Source organism: Mastigoproctus giganteus, chromosome 2 (genome assembly GCF_048544385.1).
Source record: "Mastigoproctus giganteus isolate SK-2022 chromosome 2, ASM4854438v1, whole genome shotgun sequence".
Lineage (NCBI taxonomy): Eukaryota > Metazoa > Arthropoda > Arachnida > Uropygi > Thelyphonidae > Mastigoproctus > Mastigoproctus giganteus.
Genome location: NC_143576.1, coordinates 100,723,335 through 100,747,282, shown reverse-complemented (window position 1 = coordinate 100,747,282; position 23,948 = coordinate 100,723,335). Strand labels below are relative to the sequence as shown.

Sequence of the window (23,948 nt, the reverse complement as noted above, 5' to 3'; positions counted from 1 at the left end):
TCCACAAAGACAAAAAGCATTGCAACAGCACACTGAATAATAACACTCATTCCTAGCCTGTTTAAAAAAGTTATGGCTCTGGACAGAATCTTTCTGGGCTGTAGTACCCACAAGATCAGGCCCTTTACGGTCATCACAAGGTATTTTTTTTTGCCTGGGATATGGTCATACATCGCTCCACTGCACCCACACTTCATCGACATGCAGCCACTGTGCCCGAAGTGGGCATGTGCATGCAGAGTGCCCGAACCGAGATGAACCCCCCCCCCCCAGCTGTATAAATTGCAAGCGTAGGAAGAAGGACCACCAACATTCAGTTAGAGAGGTTACTTGCCCAGAACAACTAAGGACCCCAATGGCTAAGCCTTCTACATCTCCATATCAGTTTTGCACCAGTCAAGCCCCGGCAGCTACATCTTCTCATACAAAGGACAACTATGACAGCAACAATCCCATCCTAAGCCTCAGCATCGTGCAGATTAATGGTCAATGCTCCCGAACAGTGGCAGATGAAATCTGACAAGTAACTGAAGCCCATCGAATCGATATTGTAGCAATCCAGGAGCCCTAGGCCATCGAGGTTCCAATGGGTAACATGCACAAAATCATGGGCTACTCTATCCAAACAAGACATACAGCCCACCAGCACTGACCCAAAGTCTTGTATTGTGATTCTAAACAGACATATTGATGCACTAATCGTCCGTGGACTCTGTACGAAATTCGTAACTTGCATACAGGTCAGGTACTTCTCCATGTTGTTTTATTTAATATCCCTTTACTGCCCACTTGCAAGGGACATTGACGACTTCCTTAATTATTTAGAGTTTGCAACAGACTTCCTGGGTTCGAGTAACATCCTCATCTCAGCAGATGTTATGCAAAATCCCACCTTTGGCACTCCTCAGCTACAGATGCAAGATGACAGCTTCTAGAAGACCTTATCCTCAGCAGAAATCTGGCTATCCATAATCTTCCCAATCAACTTCCTATCTACTGCAGCACCATCGGACAATCGAATTACCATAACCACCAATGACCTCAAGACAAACATTCTGAATTGGACTACAATACCAGACTAGACTCTCAGTGACCATCGGGTTATTCACTTTCAAATTACACACAAATGGCTTCTAGCAGTGCCTGATTCCCGAGTGCCAGAGTTGGTGAGATTTCTCAAGTGTCAATTGGGAAACATTTGATGAGTCCGTCAAACATGATTTTTCCTACCCAGGACTCCTCTCAATACGATGCCACAACCTTAGAAGAATATTGCAATATCATCCAAAGATCAATCATTAAAGCTTCCTATAGATCCGCAAGAAAGAAAGTTCCTTGCCACAGACCTTGTGCATGGTTGACTGCTGATCTCTTAAAGCTAAGAAAGGAAGTTCACCAAGCACATAAAAACTACCAGAACCATCGAGACTGGCCTGCCCCAGATGTAGCCCAGCTCCAAAGAGAGTATACAAATAAGAAAAATATATATACTAAGGCAATCCCACCAGGAAAAGGGAAACTTGGTCCAGTTTTGTGCTTGAAACAGATAACTCAAACCCATGGGAGCTACTTTATAAAACTGCACAGGATAAAACCTTTACATCAGACGTCTTTGGAAGTATACAGATGGATCAGATCGAAACCACTAACTGGACTGAATCAGTAAATGCGATAACAAATAAGCTTTTTCCCAATGACAACCCCCCTAGATAATCTCCCTGCACACAAAACCATTCGTAAAGAGAATGCCATGTATGCATCCTCAACGCAAGCAAAACCATTTACAATTCATGAACTGAGTGCTGCCCTTACATAGGTAAATGTCAAAAAATGTCCTGGATTGAATCTGATTGAGTATGCCTTGTAATTAGATACCACAAGTTAAGCCTGAACATCTGCTCTTACTAAGCAACAAATGCTACACCAATCGAGGTTCCCTCAACCTTAGAATGTAGCGCTGCTACATCTCATTGCCAAGCTTAACAAACCAACAACTGATCTTAGATCCTACAGGCCTATTGCCCTGTTGGCAAACCTGGAGAAAACTTTGGAGCGACTTATGACCCTCCATATCACCAATCTATTTCTTTCTAATAATCTGATCTCTCCAGCTCAATATGGCTTTACCCAGGGCAGGTCATGTGAAGATACCCTCACCGCCCTCATACTTGCACCTGGAAACATCACAATCAAATTATGAATTAGTCTTTTTCATCGACTTCGAGGGGACCTTTGACAACGTTTGGTGGAAAAGTGCCTTGGAACGCCTTCGTGCAGCTGAATGTCCACATAACCTCTACTGGCTCTTCAGGAGTTATTTTTCTGAACGCTCTATACTAGTAAAATCAAAGCGCTTCCAAGTTGAAAGACCAATCCACCGGGGTTGCCCCCAGGGCTCAGTTTTGGGGCCCCTGGTCTGGAATATGGTACTGCAAAGCTGGCTTAACAACAACACCTTTGAAAAAACCTAAATCATCGCATTCACTGACGATCTTACTATCATCGTCGCTGGACACTCCAGAGCAGCACTTGAATCAACAGCACAGCGGGTCCCCAATAACCTCACCCCCTGGACAGTGCTTAACAAACTTCAGATAAATCCTACTAAATCCAAAATGATGGTTTTTAAAACCAGTCTTGATCTGCGAAGGCCCCCTCAGGTCAAAATCAACAAATACAAATACCTTTTGTTGACCAAAGTCCTTGGAGTGGTAATCGACCACTGGCTATCATTCCTCCCACATCTTCAGCATCTCAGTACAAAGGCCAAGAAGTTCACAGCCTCCATTGTAAGAATATCCAGGAGAGAGTGGGGACTATCAAGGCATACTACAAGGCCATTTTCTCTCCCAATTGTCTCCTTTGCAGCCGGGGTTTGGTTTCATCGGGTTCCTATTGTCAAAATGAGAGAGAAACTTAATTCTATTCAGAAAGGAATGATTTTGGCAACCCATTGGATCTGCCATACGGTCTCCACAGCTGCAATCCAAGTAATGGCAGGCACCCTTCCATTAGACTTATACATAATCCATAGAGGTCTTTGCTACCAACTCAGGAAAGGCATTCCTGCCTTTATCCTTGACACAGAACTCTCCTTAAATACAGATGTTAAAAGAGAGAAAGCTCAATGCTTAAATGAGCTTATTAATGTGTGGCAGAGACCAGATGGGACACCTCAACCATGGGGATGGTGACCAGAAATTTTCTCCCAGATGCAATCTTTGTGATGCCCAAAAAGAATAGTCTGGTTTCCCTCAGCCTTGAATCCTCGTTCCTTATAACTGGGCACGGATCACTTAATGAAAATCTTCATCAATTTGGGCTTATAAAACTAACTTATGCTTCTGTGGACAGAGTGAAAATTGGCACCATTCTTAATATTTGAATGTGTCCAGAATCAAGAATACAGAGACCGCCTCAAGAGCAAGATCCCTGATTTCTCCCCAGACTAGGTCCATTAACTTATCAGCATCTCAACTAACCTTGCTGCCTTCCAAGCCTTTACCACAGATGTCTTTGCCTGGCAGAAGTCACTGATTGCAAACCATCAACAAACTAACTCCAACTAAACCTCTCTTCCTTTGTTTCTTTCTTTTTTATATATATAAATGCAGAACCTTTTTCCCTCTTCGTTTCTTTTTTATTTATTTATTTTTTTTCCTTCATATTTTATTTTTCCCTTCCTTTTTTTTTGTTGTTTCTTTTTTTTTCTGGGTTTTTTTTTTTTTTGTTATTTCTCTTTTATTTCTGTTTTTTTGTTGTTGTTGGTTTTTCCCCCATTTGTTTCTGTGTTTTTTTTTTTTGTTGTTGTTGTTTTTTTTAAAACACCACAAGAACCTTTTTTTTTTTATTATAAATACACCACAAGAATTTTTTTTTTTTATTTTCTCCTCTGGATTGGGCCAGATTCCTCTGGCCCACCTTTTGGCAACATCAGGTGGTCAGAGTCCCGAATTGAGACACTAAGAGCACAATTGGGACTGGCCCACCTTCCCGTGGTGTGTACAAGTACCCAGAATCATCTCTCCAGGTGACTGATGCTTCTGGTAGCCAAGTGATCAGACACAACAACAGAACACACACATAATACACACAAACCTACATAACTGGCCCATTTGTAGTGCTACTGTTCTTCACAGAGATACGGAGTTGAACAGAGAGGCGGAGTTGAACAGACGTTCTAGGAGCCACCTTTTACAAAAACACGTCCACAGGACCTTGAAGTGGTTGCAAGATGTGCGGTCCGAAATAGTTTCAAAATTAAAGCAAAAAAACATTGACTACTTCAAGTAAACTTCTCGAAAATAGTTTTGTGTTGTAATATTTTTATGTAATATAATGTTCTACATTAACACTTTATTGCTTTATACAGTATTTTGTTTACTTACCATATACTTTTACTTTAAAATATTGTTTTATTAATTTAATATAAAAACCAATTTAGTTAAAATTTTGCTATTTAGTAACTTTAAATAATTAAAGTTAACTGGAAGCTATCTTTTACATGAAAAGATAGCTTCCAGTTAACTCAGACTTTCACTAATCCAGACCGAGTGTGGTCCCATCAAGTCCAGATTAACAGGGTTCTACTGTACAATATTTTAGAATCACAGTAAAATAATTAATCTTAATATAAAAGGAGACATATAATCCATTAAAATTTTGATAAATTAATCTAATTTAAAGAAAGAATCCAATGTCGTTTGCACAGTTTTTGTCCTATATACATTTTTAACTACAACACAGACATTGTAAAATGCAATAGTTGTTTCTTTATCAACGTTACTGCAGGCCAACACATTCTCTATTATGCTCAATGCATTTTGGGCATCTTTTTTAGATGGTAGTGTGTGTACTTCTTCACTTTCGCTGTCACTGGTAACAATTACATCATTGTTTGCTTGGTGCTTAGCAGCTCTTCTGGTGTTGCGTTGCTGTGGTAGAAACTACATGCACCTTCACAAACTGTTTAAATTCACCAACAAAATCCACAGCGCCTTCAAATTCCCCCAATCCTTAATTTTGCTATCACATTCATCTGCTGGGCCGTGATTTTTGATGATATTCTCTCCAAAGTCACTCTTTCTGAAGCAATTGATTATTACACTTGACGCAATACTGTCCCAAGCAATAACAAGTTTACGGATAACATCCAAGACATTCCAATTTAGCTGCAAATTGTTCCCTCCCTCCCTCCTATGGGAGGGAGATCAAGTACCTTATCAGGCAGGCTCTATATGCTCCCTTGTGGTTATAAATAATGCCAGCACCTCTGTAGCCAGGTGGGCAGGAGCAGCAGCGTGTAGCATATGCTTCTTGATTACACCGGGGTTCGAGCCCATGACCACCGCATATCCCCGGAGCAATATAGCCTTAGTTGCTAATGCTCTTAAAAACCAAAATAACAAACAAACAAACAATAAATAATGCCTTGATCCAGTGACTACATAAAATGGTGGTAAAAAAAAAAAAAAAAAAAAAAGTACTGCAGCCATTATCACCCTGGATGGAAGCCTCCTCAACAATTCATGTTGAGGGAAATGGACCATAATCTGCAATGCGGTCCACTACAGATTTGCAGATTGACCATATTTAGCAGTCAGGGACTTGATCCCCAGTCTACTCAAAGACGTATGGTACTGTACTCCTGCTCCTACAGATGGTAATGGGAGGCTAAAAACAACAGCCGTATATTTGTCAACTTAAATGTCTTGGCAGAATGTGCTGTACAATGATCTAGAATCATCAAAATGTTCCTTTTTTCTGAAGCCATTCTTCTGTCCACTTTTGATAACCAAGACTGAAAAATTTTGACCATAAGTCAAGCACTTCTGTTTGTTGTTGTTTGTTTGTTATTTGGTTTTTAGGAGCATTAGCAACTAAGGCCATATTGCTCCGGGGATATGCGGTGACCTTTCCGCATCCTCCGTATTTGGTGGTCAAGGGCTCGAACCCCGGTCTGATCAAGAAGCATGTGCTACGCACTGCTGCTCCTGCACACCTGGCTACGAAGGCACAACCAAGCACTTCTATTGGCCACATAATCACAGAGAAGTTGGTTAACTTCTTTAAAACATCTTGTCTTGGAAAACTTATCAATCGCCAGTGGGCATAGTTTTGTATTGCCATTTAAATTGCAGCATAACAGAATAGTGAGTCTTTGTTTACTAAATTTTCCGCCATGACAAGACTCTCCTTGAACAGCAAATGTTTTGTTTGGCGGCAAATTATAAAATAAACCTGTCTCATCAAGATTAGAAATATCCTTTGCCTCATATATTTCAAGAATGGACCATACAGAACACAACCAGTCTGTAACCTTGTCGTTGTCAACTAATCCAGACTCGCCGCAAACATTTCGCGAAACCAAGTTATTCCTGTCTTTAAATCTTTGGAGCCAGCCACTGCTGCATTTGAAGTTGCTAAGGCTCAGCAACAATTCCATGATGCTGAGCCAGATAATTTGCTTTTTCTTCCAAAGTCGGACCTGATATTGGCAAATTAAATGCGCGCATTTGTTGGTACCACTCAAAACGTTTTGTTTCAAGCCCTCGTGTTTTGAACCAGGAATTCATTAGCTGTTTTTTTTTTTGTTTTTTTTTTATCGCTGCACCAGTTCTTCAGATTTTTTTTTCAGTTTTTCAGTATTGTAGATGAAGTAGGTAAAGGGACGTTGTATTCCTTTACAATGTCCATTTTGCTAAGTTCAATCCTATCAGCCTCTTGTATAATTTTCAGTTTAATTTCCAGGCCCAATTCCATCAGTTTACATTTTGTAACCTACTGGATGTGATTTAATATAAACAAACTTTAAATTAATTTAAAGACACAAGTTCAGAAAAAGACAGCTCAGATAAAAAGGCACAAAAAATAGATTACTGTATACTGTAGCAAAAGATTCTTTAAACTGGCATAACAATTGCAACTAACCTTAATCCTCTGTAGAGTGAGGGAGTGTATGTAAACAACTTAGAAAAACTGTTTTTATTCTTTTGTTAATTTAACATGATGCTTTTCAGAATGCACTTATGTTGTAGCTACTATAAACTGGTTTTGTTTACACAAAAATAATTTCTAACAAGTCAGTGCCATTTTTCGTGAAGCAGGGAACAGCGTGGCCAGAGGCAATAATCGGCCAGCTGTGCTAAGATTTGTATCGGGGCCGCTGCAACTGTATGTGCCGCCAGTAAGCGAAATCCAATTTGCCGCCCTAAAATATTTGGATTAAAAAATAAAATAAGACCTAAATAATTATTATTAATTTATTGAAAAAGAAAAGAATTACAACACATCTCACATATATAATATAATGAAACAACAAACAAAAATAACAAAATTCCTGTCTTTAAATCTTTGGAGCCAGCCACTGCTGCATTTGAAGTTGCTAAGGCTCAGCAACAATTCCATGTTGCTGAGCCAGATAATTTGCTTTTTCTTCCAAAGTCGGACCTGATATTGGCAAATTAAATGCACGAAATTCTGGAAATAAACTTTCTAAATTCTAAATCACAGCAATCGTACTCTGTCACAATAATAAAATAAAAGGAAAATTATAATGTTAAAGAAATTATACAAATCTGTTTCCTTGCTCTTAAGATGCAAATTTATTCATTATTTCATTCATGTTTATTTGTTCCAAATGATCACTTTCCATTGAAATTATTGCCAAATCAGAGTCGTTGTTGACACATTCTCGATTGTAAAATAATTTTTCATTAATTTTAATTTTGATAAACTCCATTCACCTGAGCCAACTGAAACTGGAAAAATTTGCATTAGCATTAATAGTGGCATATGAGGCAAGAAAGCAAACTTATACAGCATCAGCCAAAATGGGGGGGGATTTCCCATTCACCTCCCCATCCGCTCCAAAAGTTTGTCCAATTCTTGCTTGAATTTATTTAAGCTATCAACTTCCACAACAACAGATGAAAGTTTGTTCCACATTCCATGTTCTACAACTGTCACTGGCTGGCTAAATGCAAATTTCCGAACAACTGTTCTACAACTGTCTTTCCTCAATTTGAATTTATGTTCTCGCAAGTGCGTAATCTGAGCAAGAGGAAGAATCCCATCAACACTGAACCTGCTCAACCCATTCAAGGCCTTATACATCTCAATCAGATCACCTCGCAAGAGCCTAGTCTCCAGAAGCTGCAATTTGCAGAACTTAGGCCTTTCTTAGTAAGAGCACCCTTTGTTCTCCTCATTTGCATAAATTTTTAATGAAACTGCTACATTTGAAAAAGTATCAGTAAAATTGTTTTTAAAAATATATTGTAACATTTAAAATGGAGTAATATTGTCTTTAATATAAATTTGAAGTACTCTAATTCTTCAAATAATGCTAAACCATCAATATCAGACTCGTTATGATCAATGTCACTATTTATTAAGTAAATCTTTGCGACGATTTAAAACATCGTTATATTACCATTTTTTTTTTAATTTCAGAAATATTATAAAATATCTTAAATATTTCTAGATGTTCTTTCATATTTCTAAACCTTTCAATTAACGACAAAATTGTTGTGTCCATAATTTGAAAGAAAAAATTAATTTTGAAATTTTGTTGCGGTTCCTGAATAGCTTCCTCTCTACGTTCATAATCGAAATGAAGTCTTTTCAATCTTTTCCTTACAGGGCTTACTTCTAGAAAGGAAGCGGCAATGCCAGCGATAGTAGCCACATTATGAGCCGAATCGAGAATTTTTTGAAATGCTTCCTCTGTTCTATTTTCTTGAAAATATTCCATGATTTCCCATTGGTAGGGTTGTAAGGCAAGGATGTTCCATCTACCCCATACTATTTGATTTATACACAGAAGCACTGATGAAAGAGTTCAAAAAAGAGCAGAAAGGAGGAGTAAAATTAGGAAGGGGCAGATAAAGACAATAAGGTTTGCAGATGACTAGATATTGATTGTTGATGATGAAGAATTACAGAGCTCCTTGGACATCTTGAACAGCACAATAAAGGAGTAAAATATAAAGATTAACAGCAATAAAACCAAGGTAACGTTAATTTCAAAGTGGCCAGGAAGAAGAATCAATACAACATTAGATGAAATAACGTTGGAACAGGTCAAGAGATACAGATACTTGGGAAGCCTAATGACAGAAATTGGGAAAAGCCAGGAAGAAATAAAAACAAGAATTGCAATGGGAAAGAAGCATTTAACAATAGAAAAGAACTATTGAAAATAAATTTCAAGGAGGAATTAAGAAAGCAAATGATGAAAACATTAATATGGACTGTTGTGCTATATGGCTCGGAAACATGGACACTGGGAAAGAGGAGAATAGATGCCTAATCTCCTCTTTCCCAGTGCTTAGAAGCAGCACTAATTGACTCAATAGCCTCAATAGGTGCGAACAATGAGTTCCCAGTAAAGTCTCTTGTAATCCATTCGTTATATGGAAATTTTCTTCGTTCTACTGAAACTATTATAAATGTAATTAACCGGGGGAATTTTTTAAAAAAATTACTAAATATAAAATTTCTCTATAAACTAGTTCGATAAACAGAGGTCCGACTTGTATATGTCAAAAACGTTTCTGGCGCCCTGCTAAACTGCTACCCATAAGCAACATTTACCTCGCCTATCCACTTGCGACAGCCCTGATTTGTATTAAACGTATAAACTAACAATATTTATTTCTCACGGGGCAAAAACGAACTTTGTAATACATATTAACTGAATTTTGTAATAAACGAATTTATTTACACAGAAAAGCCCATCCTTTCACAAGGGAATGGTATGTACTTCATATAAATGAGTACTTTGTATAAACCAAGTTTGTATTAACGAGATTTTACTGTACTAAGAAGATTGCCATCCAAGAGAAACTCTCCTCTATCCAAAGATGTATGCTTTTAATGATGAGTCATTGTTGTTGTTGTTGTTGTTATTTGGTTTTTAAGAGGATTAGCAACTAAGGCCATATTGCTCCGGGGATATGCGGTAGTCATTCCCTGACCTTTCCACCTCCTCCGTATTTGGTGGATCATGGGCTCGAACCCCGGTCTAATTGAGAAGCATGTGCTATGCACTGCTGCTCCTGCCCACCTGGCTACGGAGGCGCCATGATGAGTCGTACCTGTCGCACTGTCTCAACAGCTGCACTCCAGGATTTAAATAGTTGCCTACCTCTGGACCTCCAAATCACTTATCGAGGTTTTTGCTATTACCTTAGACATGCCATTCCAATTAACTTTTTTGACTTTAACTGTTAATATCCACTGCGATCCTAAAACCAAAACAACGTGTTGCTGGAACCACCTGGTTCAACTCTGGCAAGATTGGTGGTCTTCTTCTTCCAAAGGTATGGTCACAAGAAAGTTTATTCCATCTGTATCCTTTGCCTTACAAAAGTCTATTCCAAAATGGTTCCGTCTGAGTCTCCACACACGTTTTCTTCTAACTGGTCATGGTTCCCTTCTTGCTAAACTTGCTATGTTTAACCAGTCTGATTCTCCCCTCTGTAACTGTGGCAGCCCAGAAGACTAGCAGCATGTTCTTTTCACCTGTCCATATTACTTGGATCTCCATCAGCCTCTGTCTGCTGTGTGGCAACCATTTTCTCCAGGCAGTGAGTTGTCTCTCTCTCTTTCTTGGACTCCAAAGAAAACTTTCGTCTTCTGCAAGATTTTGCACATAAAAGACGTGGATAACTCATCAGTAGTGCCTCAATTTCAGGAACTACAGACTCCTATTCCAGTTCTACCTCCAGTCCAGACCAGCACCTCCATCGACGCCATCTCGTGATACCACCACCATTGTCACTACCACCACTTTCAGTACCATCTCCACCACCTCCGTGGACACCATCTCATGATACCACCACCATTGTTACTACCACCACTTTCAGTACCATCTCCACCACCACTTTCGACAGTTGGTAATCATACTTGTACATACTGAATGATATCACTGTGTCTTCCTAACTTCTATCTCCTGCTGGCCTCAGGCTGGTCCTGAGGTGGGATCATCTGCTGGCACCAGCCTTGCACTGATGCAGGATTTTTATTTATTATATTAATTTATTTTTATCTTTATTTTTTCATCATCATCATGAACTTGGTCCGGCTTAGATTTTTTAAGACCTGTTCCACTGTAGCTCTTGGAGGTTGTCTTGATCTTGCCATCGTTGTCTTGGTCGACCAACATCTCTCTTGCCTGTAGGTTTGTAGTTAAAGGCTAATTTTGGGATCCGGTCTGGGTCCATTCTTTCTATGTGGCTGATCCATTTTTCCTGATACCGTTTTATTGTCATTTACTATGTTATCTACTTTTAATTTCTCGTGGATATCTAAATTTCTTTGGTGGTCTAGTCTTGTAAAGCCTAATAATGGTCTCATTTGTGCTGCTTCTAGTTTGCGCGCATCTTTCTTATTTATGACCTAAGTCTCACAGCTGCAGAAGAGGGCTGGTTTTGAAGTGATGTTGTGCAGTCGTAATTTTGTTTCAGTTGTCATTTGTTTTCCGAAGTGGTGTTTAATCGTTCCATTCATTTTATAATATTTTTGTAGTTTAGTGTGGATGTCTTTCCCTTCATTTGATATTAAATTTCACAAATAGGTGAAGTCAGATATTTGTTCTATTATTTTATCATCAATAACAATTTTGACTCTTTGTATGTTTTTTACAAATAATCCCATTGATTTTGAGGTGGAGATTTTCATCTCATACTTTTTACCTATTTTATTAAGTTCATTTGCTGCTATCTGTAGTTCATCTTCGGATTTTGCAATTATTACTTGATCATCAGCATATAATGTAGTTTGAATTTTATTCCTGTTGTTCAACTGTATTCCGTTGTTAATTGTTTGTTTCCATTCTTTAAGAATTTTATTGATGTAGATATTAAATAAATTTGGTGATAGTCCACATCCCTGTTTCACTCCTTTATTGGTGTTCATTTGGTCTGATAGTTGGCCATTAGAATATTTTATACAGACTTTTGAGTTTTTATTTAGGCTTGGAATCGCTTTCCAGAGTTGGGTTGGGATATTTTCTTCACGTAGCATCTGCCAAAGTTTTTCCCGGTTTACATTGTCATATGCTTTATCATAATCAATAAAGAGCATAAATGTTGGTAGATTGAATTCTCTTCTTTTCTCCAAAATTTGTTGTAGTGAGAAAATGGCATCTATTGTGCTTCTCCCTTTTCTGAACCCACACTGTTCTTCTTCTAAGAATTGTTCACTGTATTTATTAAGTTTATTCTTTAGTATATTAGAGTATAGCTTTGCAGCAGTTGACAGCAGTGTTATCCCTCTGTAGTTGTTAGGGTTATTTCTGGAGCCTTTTTTCTGTAAATTGATTACTATTCCTGTTTCCCAATCTTTGAGTACCTGTTGCTTATGCCATTTGATGTTAAATAATTTTAGTAGTGCATTTTTTAGTAAGGTGCCCCCCCCCCCATATTTAAATAGTTCTACATTCAATTTGTCTATGCCTGGGCTTTTTCGGTTTTTTGTAATATTAACTCTAGTTCTTCCATTGTTATATTTTCTTCATCTTTGGTTATCACAGATTAGCATTAGCATTAGTAGAGGCATTTGATGCAAGAAAGCAAGCTTATGCAGCATCAGCCAAAAAAAAAAAAAAAAAAAAACCCACTTCCACTTCACCCCTCTGTTCGTTCAAAATACCTGTCCAGCTGAGCCTTAAATTTATTTAGGCTATCAACCTCCACTACAAGGGATGGAAGTCTGTTCCACCAACCAACCACCCGCTGGCTAAAGGCAAATTTCCGCACGTCTATCCTACATCTGTCTTTCCTCAATTTGAATTTATGCCCTCTCAGGTGATTATTCTGAGCTAGAGGAAGAATCCCATCAGCATTGAGCATGCTCAAACCATTCAAGGCTTTATACACCTCTATCAGATCACCTCGCTGGTGCCTAGTCTCCAAACACTGTAATTTTCAAACCTTAAGCCTTTCTTCATAAGAGCAACCCTTTGTTCCATTCACTAATCTTGTTGCCCTTCTCTGTACTCGTTCCAGCAGCTCTACATCCTTCTTGAAATGAGGCCTCCAGACCTGTATACAGTACTCTAGGTGTGGCCTGACCATTGCCTTATACAAGGGAATAATCACCTCCTTATCCCTGCTGGAAAAATTCCTGTATATCATTGACAATACTCCATGAGCTACTCTTGCAGCCCGTCTGCACTGCTCAGAGAACTTCATATCTGCCTGCACAACCACCCCCAAGTTCCTTTCATTCTCTACCACTGTCAGTGTAGTACCACAGAGTTGATACGTTGCTCTGGGGTTGCTGTTTCCCATGTGTAGTACTTTACATTTGTCAATGTTAAACTTCATTTGCCACCTCTCAGCCCATCTGCTCAACCTTTCCAGATCCTGTTGCAACAGCATAGTGTCAGTAGTGTCCTTGACAACCCTGCCAATCTTTGTATCGTCTGCAAACTTGGACATTAAGCTTGATATACCATCATCAATATCATTTATAAATACAGAAAACAATAATGGACCCAACACTGAGCCCTGAGGGACTCCACTAATAACATTAGTCCACGATGAGCAGTGTCCATTGATTACCACTCTCTGTCTTCTCCCCCTCAACCACCCCTTTATCCATAGCAGCAATTTGCCTCCAATGTCACACTGCTCCAATTTGTGTAGCAGTCTTCCATGTGCAACAGTATCAAAAGCCTTTCTAAGATCCAAGTATATAATATCAAAGCTATTCCCTGCATCCAGTTCTTTTGTGACTGCATCATAGTATCCAATCAAATTGGTCAGGCAAGACTTCCCCTTAACAAAACCATGCTGTGTCCGAGCTATAACTGAAGTCTTGTCTAAATGATCCTGCAGTGCTTCTTTAACCAGTGCCTCCATTAATTTTCCTGGAACAGAAGTTAAGCAAGTTAAGCTCACAGGTCTATAATTACTTGTGTCAGCCTTTGATCCTCCTTTGTGAATTGGGGTCACATTTGCACATTTCCAGTCTATGGGTACCTCCCCTGAGTCCAAGAAAGCTCTCATAATTATGGCTAAGGGTTTGCTTACTTCCTTTGCTGCCTCCTTTAATATAACTGGATAGATCCCATCCACCCCGGGTGCCGTTCTTGTGTTTATCTTCAACAGTTTCTCCTCCACTTTACTCCCAGTTATTTTCAAGATTCTGTAGCTTACTGCTAGAGTTGAATACACCTCTGGCATTCCCCCTCGCTGAATAACTCCTCATGTGTGAATGTCGATGCAAAATATTCATTTAGTTTGTTAGCTACCTGAGCAGGGTCATCAACAGTTGACCCATCAATATCAAGTGGACCAATCTGATTCATCCCCTTCCTTCTAGAGTTTACATAAGTAAAGAACTCTTTGCTGTTTTTCTTTGCATCCCTTGCCAAGGATTTCTCGTAATCTGCCTTGGCCTGCCTAACCTCCTTTGTAACTTGGTTGCATATCAACTTGTATCTATCATAGGCTTCTGTGTCATGTGTTAATTTGTAAGTATCCTATGCATTTTTCTTCTCTGCCATATGCCTCATTAGTTCATCTGACATCCATTTTGGCCTAAACCTTGAACAATATTTCTTAGTTGGTATGTAAAGCCTAGTAGCTTCCAAGATTAATTCTTTGAATGCTTTCAATTTTGAATTTGCTGTTGGTAACACATCAGTTGGTCCCGCTGTATAGAATTTAAATACTGAATCAGTCCATCGTAGTCGCCTTTACGGAAGCAATAACCCTTCCCTTTACCCCTAATGGCAGTTACCTCTTTCAGTAAATCCCACTTCAGCACACTGTGATCACTGCCACCTAGTGGTTCATTTATCTGCAGATTCTTAATGCATGAAGAATCACTGCTGATAATCAAATCAAGAGTATTACTCCCTCTAGTTGCCTCCCGAACATGCTGATGTAGAAAACAATCATCCAATAAATCCACAAAAGCCCTGCTAGTGTGTGTGACCAGCCCCCAAATTCCAGTCAATATCTGGGAAATTAAAATCTCCCATTATAAGACTCTCTGATTTACTGGCCCACTCTATTTCCCTGTACAGTTTCTTATTATACTCACCAGAGTCATTAGGCCTATAGCACACTCCTACTCTCGATTTTTATCTCCCAATGCTTATGTCACACCAAACTGACTCAACACTGCACTGTCCAGCGATGTCGACTGGCTTCACTTCCTTGATTTTTATGTGTTTCTTAACTAATAGCATAACCCCTCCCCCCTTCCTATCCTGTCTATCCTTTCTATAGACGTTGTACTCCCCAAATTCCAGTTCTGCATCCCTTATATCTGTGTGACACCACGTCTATGATATCCCAACAATATCTGCCTTTGATGTTTTGAGCAATACCTCAAATTCATCAAATTTATTTACTAAACTCCTAGTATTGGTGTACACGCAAGTATACCTGCACCTGTCTCTATTCTTAGCTACCCTAACACAACCCATGTGTTTACTTGTACCGCAATGGCTCCCAGCGGTCTCTGAAATATCATGCATCTTGTTTTTCAGGCTTCTGCTCATTCTAATAGAAGCAGTGCAAGAATCTCTTTCACCTCTGCCAGTTGCTACTGTCAATCTATTGGTCTTTGTCTCCCCCCAAGCTAGCAGTTTTCCGACCCACCTAACACTGCCTCGATAGCATCAGCAAATATTCTTGCACCCTTTCTATTTAAGTGTATCCCATCCCTGTAGAAGCAATCTCTCCTGTTAACAATTTCATCTTCCAATTCCCTAGTGCCTGGGTTATACCATAGTTTGGAATAGTATTGCTTCCATTCTGTTTGGGAGATAGAGTTGGTTTTTATTTGATCATTTGTGTCTAGTTGTAATTTCTTAAAAATTTTAAACCTCTTCTGTGTGGGGCCTGTGATATCACGTTCTAAAGATTTAACAAATTTATCCCAATCATCTCGTCAGATTCTTCTGGTTAGTTTTCTGACTTCTGCTCTAAGCTTTTTATATTTTATGTGTAGATGTAGGTCTTTAGTTTGTAGGAACAGTTTACAGGTCTTTTTTTTCTCACTGATTGTTTGTTTCAATTCTTCATTCCAAGTTCTTAGCCAGTTTTTATTTTTTATAGGTTTATATCCTAGACTTTTTTCGGCAGCTCCCAGAATTGATTTTTTCATGTTTGACCAGATTTCCTCAACATTATCACTTTCATCTGATTTCAGTTTATCTTTCAATCAACTTTCATACAGGAATTTAGTGCTTTCATCTTCCAACAAATGTATTTTTAATTTCTTAGTAGTTTTAGTTGGTATTTTCTTCTTTTTATTAAGATAATTTCTTTTTATTTTGAAAGTGCTTTCTACTAGGTAGTGATCACTGTCAATTTCACTGCCTCTGAATACTATAGTTCAGGGGTGGGCAACTTTTTTCGTCAGCAGGCTGAATGAAATTTTTGTATCATGATGCGAGCCGGAATAGATTGAACGATTAACAAAAAAAATCAGAACCTAAAAAATGTTATATTACTTGAATTACCAAATTATTAATGTATTTTAAAAAAAATAATACAATATTTAAATAGAAGTCAATTATAGATAGGTACAGATAAGAAGTACAATTTGAAATAAACATTTTTATTGTTATGATAACAAAGTAAATGCAGAAAACAAAAACTTTAATGTGAGGGATTACATTTAGAATGTTCCTGATTTATGATTTCATCAAAATTGAGATTCAATTCACTAGTGGCCATTCGTAGAACTGCTCCTAAATTTCATCCGTTATTCTTGATCTAATTTTGCTCTTTGTATTTTTCATTAAAGAAAATGTAGTTTCACATAGGTATGTCGATCCAAAGAATGCTAAATATTCTCTGCATTATCCAGAATATTTTAAACATTTCTGGATTAACAAGTTTTAGAAGACCATTATTGTTTTTTCAGCAAATTGATTCTTTAATATTAAATTTTATTGTAAATTTATCAGTTCCAACTGGATACAAGGTGATGCATCATTGACATTAAAATTAAATGGTAGGCTTACTAAAGATAGATCTTTAGAAATTTTCTGAAAATCATCAAATCTTCTTGTAAATTCATTAAATAAGTCACTTATTATAGCCTCATAGTTCTTAAAATCAGCACATTTCAAGTTTTTTTCTCTTTTTTGTAAGATTGGAAAATGAGTTAACTGTTTATTTTGGAACTGTTGTGAAAATAACTTGAGTTTTCTCGTAAACGATGTGACATTTGTATACATATCAAAAATAAATAGTCCTTTCCCTTGTAATAATAAATTTAATTCATTTTGATGCGAAAACATATCAACGGAGAAGAAAAAGTCGTTCAGCCATTGTTCATCTTTTAATTCACAAAATTCATTCAGCTTGTCCTTAGCATTTAAGAAGTTTACAATTTCATCCAACAAATCATGAAATCGTTTTAACACTTTTGCAAGACTAAACCATCTTATGTCCGTATAGTAAGGAATATCAGTAAAATCACATTCAAGTTCTTTCAAAAATGTTATGAATTGCCGGTGGTTAAAGCTCTTCCACGAATAAAATTAACTACTTTCGTTACAACCGATATGACATGCTTCACTTTTAGAACTCTTTTGCAAAGGGTTTCTTGATGAATTATACAATGTAAGAAAATTATTTATTTTCCTGGAATACGCTTTATTCCATCACTTATTCTTTTTAATAATCCAATGTTTTATCCTGTCAAACTAGGACACCCATCGGTTGTGATGTCGACAATTTTATCCCACTTTATATTATGTTTTTGCAAAGCTTCTTGAAGAGCTATAAAAAAATCTTCGCTGGTTGTTGTGTCTTTCATAGGATATGCAGAAAGTAATTCCCCCGTAATTTCAAATCTATGATTTATACCTCGAATAAAGATTAAAAGTTGACTTGTATCAGTAATGTCACATGACTCATCTAAAGCCAGTGCATGGTAAGTACAATCTTCCAATTTTAATTTTAATTGATCACATAAATTACTTGAAATATTATCAATTCGTCTCACAAGAGTTCTTCGTGACAGAGAAATTTTTTTAAGCGTCAGTTTTTTATCAGGGCATAATAATTCAGCAATATCTATCAAACATTCCTTGTTTTGCAATCTTATGTGCAACAATGTAACTAGCTTTTGTTGTTGTTTGTTGTTTATTATTTGGTTTTTAGGAGCATTAGCAGCTAAGGCCATATTGCTCCGAACTAGCTTTGTCAGAGCTCTATCTGTATTTGACAAAATTTTCAAAGTATTTTGTTGCTTACGCAAACCACATTTTAAATTTTCTGCTTCAATTTTCATTTGTTCCAGTGAAAATAGCTTATATTTTAAGAAATGTATTGTTGAAAAATGCCTTTTTAGATTATATTCTTTAAAAACGGAAATAGTTTCGTTACAAACCAAAGAGCTTTATCGTCTATATCTGCAATTAAATATTTGAATGTCCAATTATCATTGAAAATGCGGCATTCGGTATCGATTTTTCTTTTTTTTAATTGGCTCATTTTATGGGCTATAAATTAAATTAAATTAAAAATTGTAATAATTAGAAAAGGCATAAACTGACTTATAAAATATCTTGCACCAATATTATTTTTTTCAATAAGAAGTCAAACTCAAAGGAACTTCGTTCGATCGATGCTATAATAATAATTAGGAAATAATACTCTTTTATGCTGCGTAGGATCACCAGGTTAATTGCGCACTGCTTACTGCTGTACGTTGCACTGGCCGCGATTCCCGATTGAACTGAATTAAGCCGAACATTTACGGTTTACGGCGAGTGAAGTCAGGTATGGATTTTCTATAATACATTTACGGAGGGGGCCGGATTCAACATCGTCGCGGGCCGGATGTGGCCCACGGGCCTGCTGTTGCCCACCCCTGCTATAGTGTCTCTAATTTTGTCATTTAAATTTTCATTAATGATAATAATAATCTATTATAGACTTTGTGTTTCTTGCTTCCCATGTGAATTTATGGATATTCTTGTGTCTGAAAAGAGTATTTGTAATTTTAAGTTTATTAAAAATGCAGAAGTCTATCAGGCATCTTCCATTATTGTTGACCACGGGTTCACCTTCTTATCCTATACATTTGTCTACTGATTGAGCACCAACCCTTGCATTAAAATCTCCTGCTAGTATGAGATACTCATTTTTGTTAGTTTGGTCTATGATCTGTTGTAATTCGTCATTGTTGTTATTTGGTTGTTATTTGGTTTTTTTAGGAGCATTAGCAACTAAGGCCATATTGCTCCGGGATATGCGGTGGTCATTCCCTGAATGACCTTTCCGCATCCTCCGTATTTGGTGGTGACGGGCTCGAACCCCGGTCTAATCAAGAAGCGTGTGCTACGCACTGCTGCTCCTTCCCACCTGGCTACGTAGGCGCCGTAATTCGTCATAAAATTCTGTGGTTTCATCAATGTTGCCTTCTACTGGTGCGTAGACACCAATGATTGTTATTGTATAAGATAAAATTTTTAGTCTTAATTTCAATATTCTGGGTGATATCCAAGAATAGTCTAATATTTTTTTTTCACATTCTTTCTTTATTATAACAGCAACTCCCAATGATTATTTTTTCTGAATTTTTATTTTTATTTTATTTACTTATTTTTATCTTTAATTTTTCTGATTTTTTTATGTATTTATTATTTTTTTAATTATATATTTTTTTTTCAAAAATTTATTTTTATTTTAATTTTTAATTTCTTCAACTTTCATTTTTATGATTTTTATTACTTTACTGTTTTATTTTATTTTATTTACTCATATTTTGAATGGTTTGGACATTCAGTACACTTGACACATGAGGTTTGCTGTGGTTCGTACTCAGTTGTGGCCCGCCTCCTCTTGGCATAGACAGGTATCAGGATGTACCTCCCTGGTGCTTGTCGCTTCCTGATTGCAAAGCGGCCAGAAACAACTAAACAACATAACAAACACATATACAGGACAAACAGCATTACACACATTTCTGGCCCTTCTGCAGGGTTTCTATAACATCACAATGTACCACGGTGGAGTTGAACTAGTGTTTGGGAGCCACCTTACATAAGATACTATACATGTCTACATGTGGTACTACACTCAGGGTAGTAGAGAATGAAAAACACTTGGGGGGGGGGGTAACTCTGCAGTCAGATATGAAGTTTTCTGAGCAGTGCAAAAAGGCTGCAAGAGTAGTTCATGGGGTCTTGTCAATGATATATAGGAATTTTGCTAGCAGGGATAAGGAGATGATTATCTCCTTGTATAAGGCAATAGTCAGGGCACACCTTGAGTACTGCATACAGGTCTGGAGCCTCATTTTAGGAAAGATGTAGAGCTGCTGGAATGAGTACAGAGAAGGGCAATGACATTAGTGAGTGGAACAAAGGATTCCTGTTACCCAGAAAGGCTTAAGTTCTGCAAATTGCAGAGTGTGGAGATGAGGCATCTGAAAGGAGATCTGATTGAGGTGTACAAGGCCTTGAATGGTTTGAGCAAGTTCAACGTTGATGGGATTCTTCCTCTTGCTCAGATTCCACACCTGAATCCTGAGGGGGCATAAACTGAAACTGAGGAAAGACAGTTGTAGAATAGATGTGCAGAAATTTGCCTTTATCCAGCGGGTAGTTGATTGCTGGAAAAAACTTCCATCTGTCATTGTGGAAGTTGACAGCTTAAATAAATCCAAGGGTGAACTAGACAAACTTTTAGAGTGAATGGATGGGTAAAACGGGAAGGGGTTTTTTTTTTTTTTTTTGGCTGATGCTATATAAGCTTGCTTTCTTGCATCATATGCCTCTACTAATGTAACTTGTTAGATGTTAAATCTTCTAATCAACAAAATTCTCAAACTACAAAGTTCAACAAACTAGCAATGAAAATAACATTGTATCCTTGGGAAAGATCAATGCAGACTGTTCTTGCTCAAGAAATATTGAAATCTTAAAAATTTAATTTTCGAAAATTAAACCCAAAAACATCATTTGCAATGACTTCCATAAACTGGTTTGTCTGATGAAGTAGTTATGAAGAAGAAAACAAATTACTGAATTTGACTAAAATGCTTTTAGGGCTTAAGCCTCAGGCTATGCGAAAGTTTAACAACATACAAGTTTGTGCAATAGCATTATGTTAGTACACAGCAAATTTAAAAATAGCTAAAAAACGTCATCATTATAGGTGTATCTCATATTGTGAATACCTTCACAATGAGTTGCATGATATTTCACTACCTCGAATAACTAACGCTTCACCAATGGAGGAGGCTATTGTTACTTATTCTCAGTGAATACTAACCCAGATGGCACCATTTCAAGGCTACTTGGCCTATCTTCAATGGGTGGTGTAGGTACCCTGGTGATGCAATGATGGCAATTGTGATGTGAAATATAACTCCACAATATGAGAGATGTCTGATGGTGTACAAAGTGAATCATACTAAAACGTTTTTAGGGCTAAAGCCTCAGGCTGTGTTAAAGTTTAACACCATACAAGTTTGTGCAATAGCATCATGTTAGTACTCAGCAAACTCAAAAATAGCTGAAAACGGCATTGTTTTTGGTATATCTCATATAGTGAATACCTTCACAATGAGTTGCCATGATACTGCACTACCTCGAATGTTGCCATGATAGTGCACTATCATGGCAACTCAATGGCATCACAATGAGTTGCCATTGCACTATCATGGCAACTCACTGTGAATGTATTCACAATATGAGATACCCCTAAAGCGATGCCGTTTTCAACTATTTTTGAGTTTGCTGCGTACTAACATGATGCTATTGCACAAACTTGTACATTATTGAATTTATTAAAGCAAGCAAAGCATATTTGCATAAAAATATATGCTATATATTTAATAAATTGTAAATATATTGGTATTAAATCATATCTTTCTAAACCTGAGAATAGTTTTAATTGAAGTTTCGGATTTATACATGCCATACAAGTTGACCTCAAAATTTTAGACAATTTTTTGAATGCTTCAAACGTTGACTCATGTACCAAATTTACAGTGTATTTTTAAATTTTTGATATTTCTGTGTCAAATAATTTCTTCTGGTTTCCCAACTGACCACCTATGCTTTTAAAAAATAAGCTAACAATAACCTCCTCGATTTAATAATTTACCTACCTGCATCTTAACCTTTAACTCATCTGTTCTACTAAACTTGTAAAGTTTCAAAAGTTCTATGAATAAAATAGAGTACTACCTTCATTTATTTTCTTTACTTTATTAACAAATTAACATACTCACTGAACTGTCATATACTCCAAACTGTTCTGCACTGAATTGTTGTATACTCCACAATTGTTTTAGTATTAGTATCAGTATTTGCAAAACGATGCATAGAAAACCTAAGTTTTTGCTGCACTAGAAAAAATAAATAAATAAAAATGCATCTTGTGTGTCCCACTCCTCACATAGGTGAAAATAAGAATTTATGTCCCATAGTTACAATATCCTTTATAACTGAAATTTTTACCTTGTTTCATTTTACTGTTCATTCTCAGAGTCCTACAGACCTCAATGAAATCCTTTCTAAGGTACCTAGTTACCAAATTCTGTAGCACACATATTTGAAGTCTTTCCTCATATGGGCATTCTTTTTTCTGATTTCACCAAGTGCATTGCCAATCTTTGGACCACTTCAAGGAACTGTCTCTTTTTTTTGGTGTGATTTCCATACTCAAACACAGTACTCCATCTGTGATCTCACCTTATATAATGAGATTATGACCTCCCTATCTCTGCAAGCAAATGTCTGATAAATCATCAGTAGGACACCATCCCCCTCCCTGCCATTGTCTACAATGCACTGACAACTTCATGTCTGCCTAGATAGTAGCGTCCAAATCCTCTCTCCTCCTCCTCTGACTTTAGCTCATTTCTTTCTAATGTATAAGTTATTCCGGGATGTTATTTCCCAAGTTTATTTCCCATTAATCGCACAGAATTTTGCACACAAATTTTGTACCACTGTGATACACACCAAATTCTATACTACTGTGATACACACCAAATTCTATACTACTGTGATACACACCAAATTGTTTAGCACCAAACTGTCATAAAGCAAATTATCTTGCAATGAAGTAATGCGATTCCATTAAGGAGACCAGTAAAAGTGACACTTCAATCAAAATTCACAGAATAGTCAATTTCAGTTTTCCAGATATGTCTTTACTATATACCTATAAACAAATAGAAAACTGCTGAAACACTATACTTATACATAAAACTTCCAGCTTAACATGAAACTAAACTAAACTCACTCCAGAATTTACTCATTCCACTGAAATCATTCTTAGCCACAGGCAGACTACTCTGCCATGAAGGATAAAACTTCCGTCCTTCATTTTATAAAAATACTATGCACAAACAAACAAAAACACAGAAAACTATTAAAAAATAAACTGATTTTACTTTACTTTGAAAAATAAAAATCAAACCTGTCCGTACCACTGTGCTGAAATTTGTTGTTTCTGGTATAACTTCTAGATCAACGGGATAATCTTCATCTTCTGACTTGTCAATATTCTCTTCTGTGACTTCTTCAGGATAAACAGGGTACAATGTGTCTTCTGACCCTGTAGCATAAGGTAAGGGTATATTACAATTAGGTATGTATTCTGTACATTGTTCATAAGCAGCTTCTGGGCTTGGAACAATTTGTAACTGCTGGATATCGCCCTGAAAAATTACATGAAAGATTAGTATACTTATTAATAATAAAATACAATACAATAAAATTTTATTAGTAGCTATCAAAAATATACAGTACAAACTCATTAAGGGACCTAGCCCTTATCAACAAGTTTTGGTTAAACAATTTGAGTTAAGAAACACATGTTCGGGCACTCTCTCGCTAACAAAAATAAAAAGGAGGGGGAATGTAACAAGGAAAAATAATGTATTAGGCACTCCACCAAAGTAGAGAGAGCAAAGTTATTCTATTATTAATAATCACAAAAAAT

At 37.1% G+C, this 23,948-nt stretch overlaps 1 protein-coding gene across 1 annotated transcript in view; it reads right to left on the bottom strand.

The window, feature by feature from the left end:
• Positions 1 to 23,948, bottom strand: part of LOC150089465 (uncharacterized) — a 1,372,165-nt gene that overhangs the window by 1,262,641 nt on the left and 85,576 nt on the right. Inside the window, exon 5 of the mRNA XM_090389992.1 lies at positions 23,434 to 23,664. Within this exon, the coding sequence (XP_090246118.1) occupies positions 23,434 to 23,664 (231 nt within the window). The remainder of the gene's footprint in view (positions 1 to 23,433; positions 23,665 to 23,948) is intronic.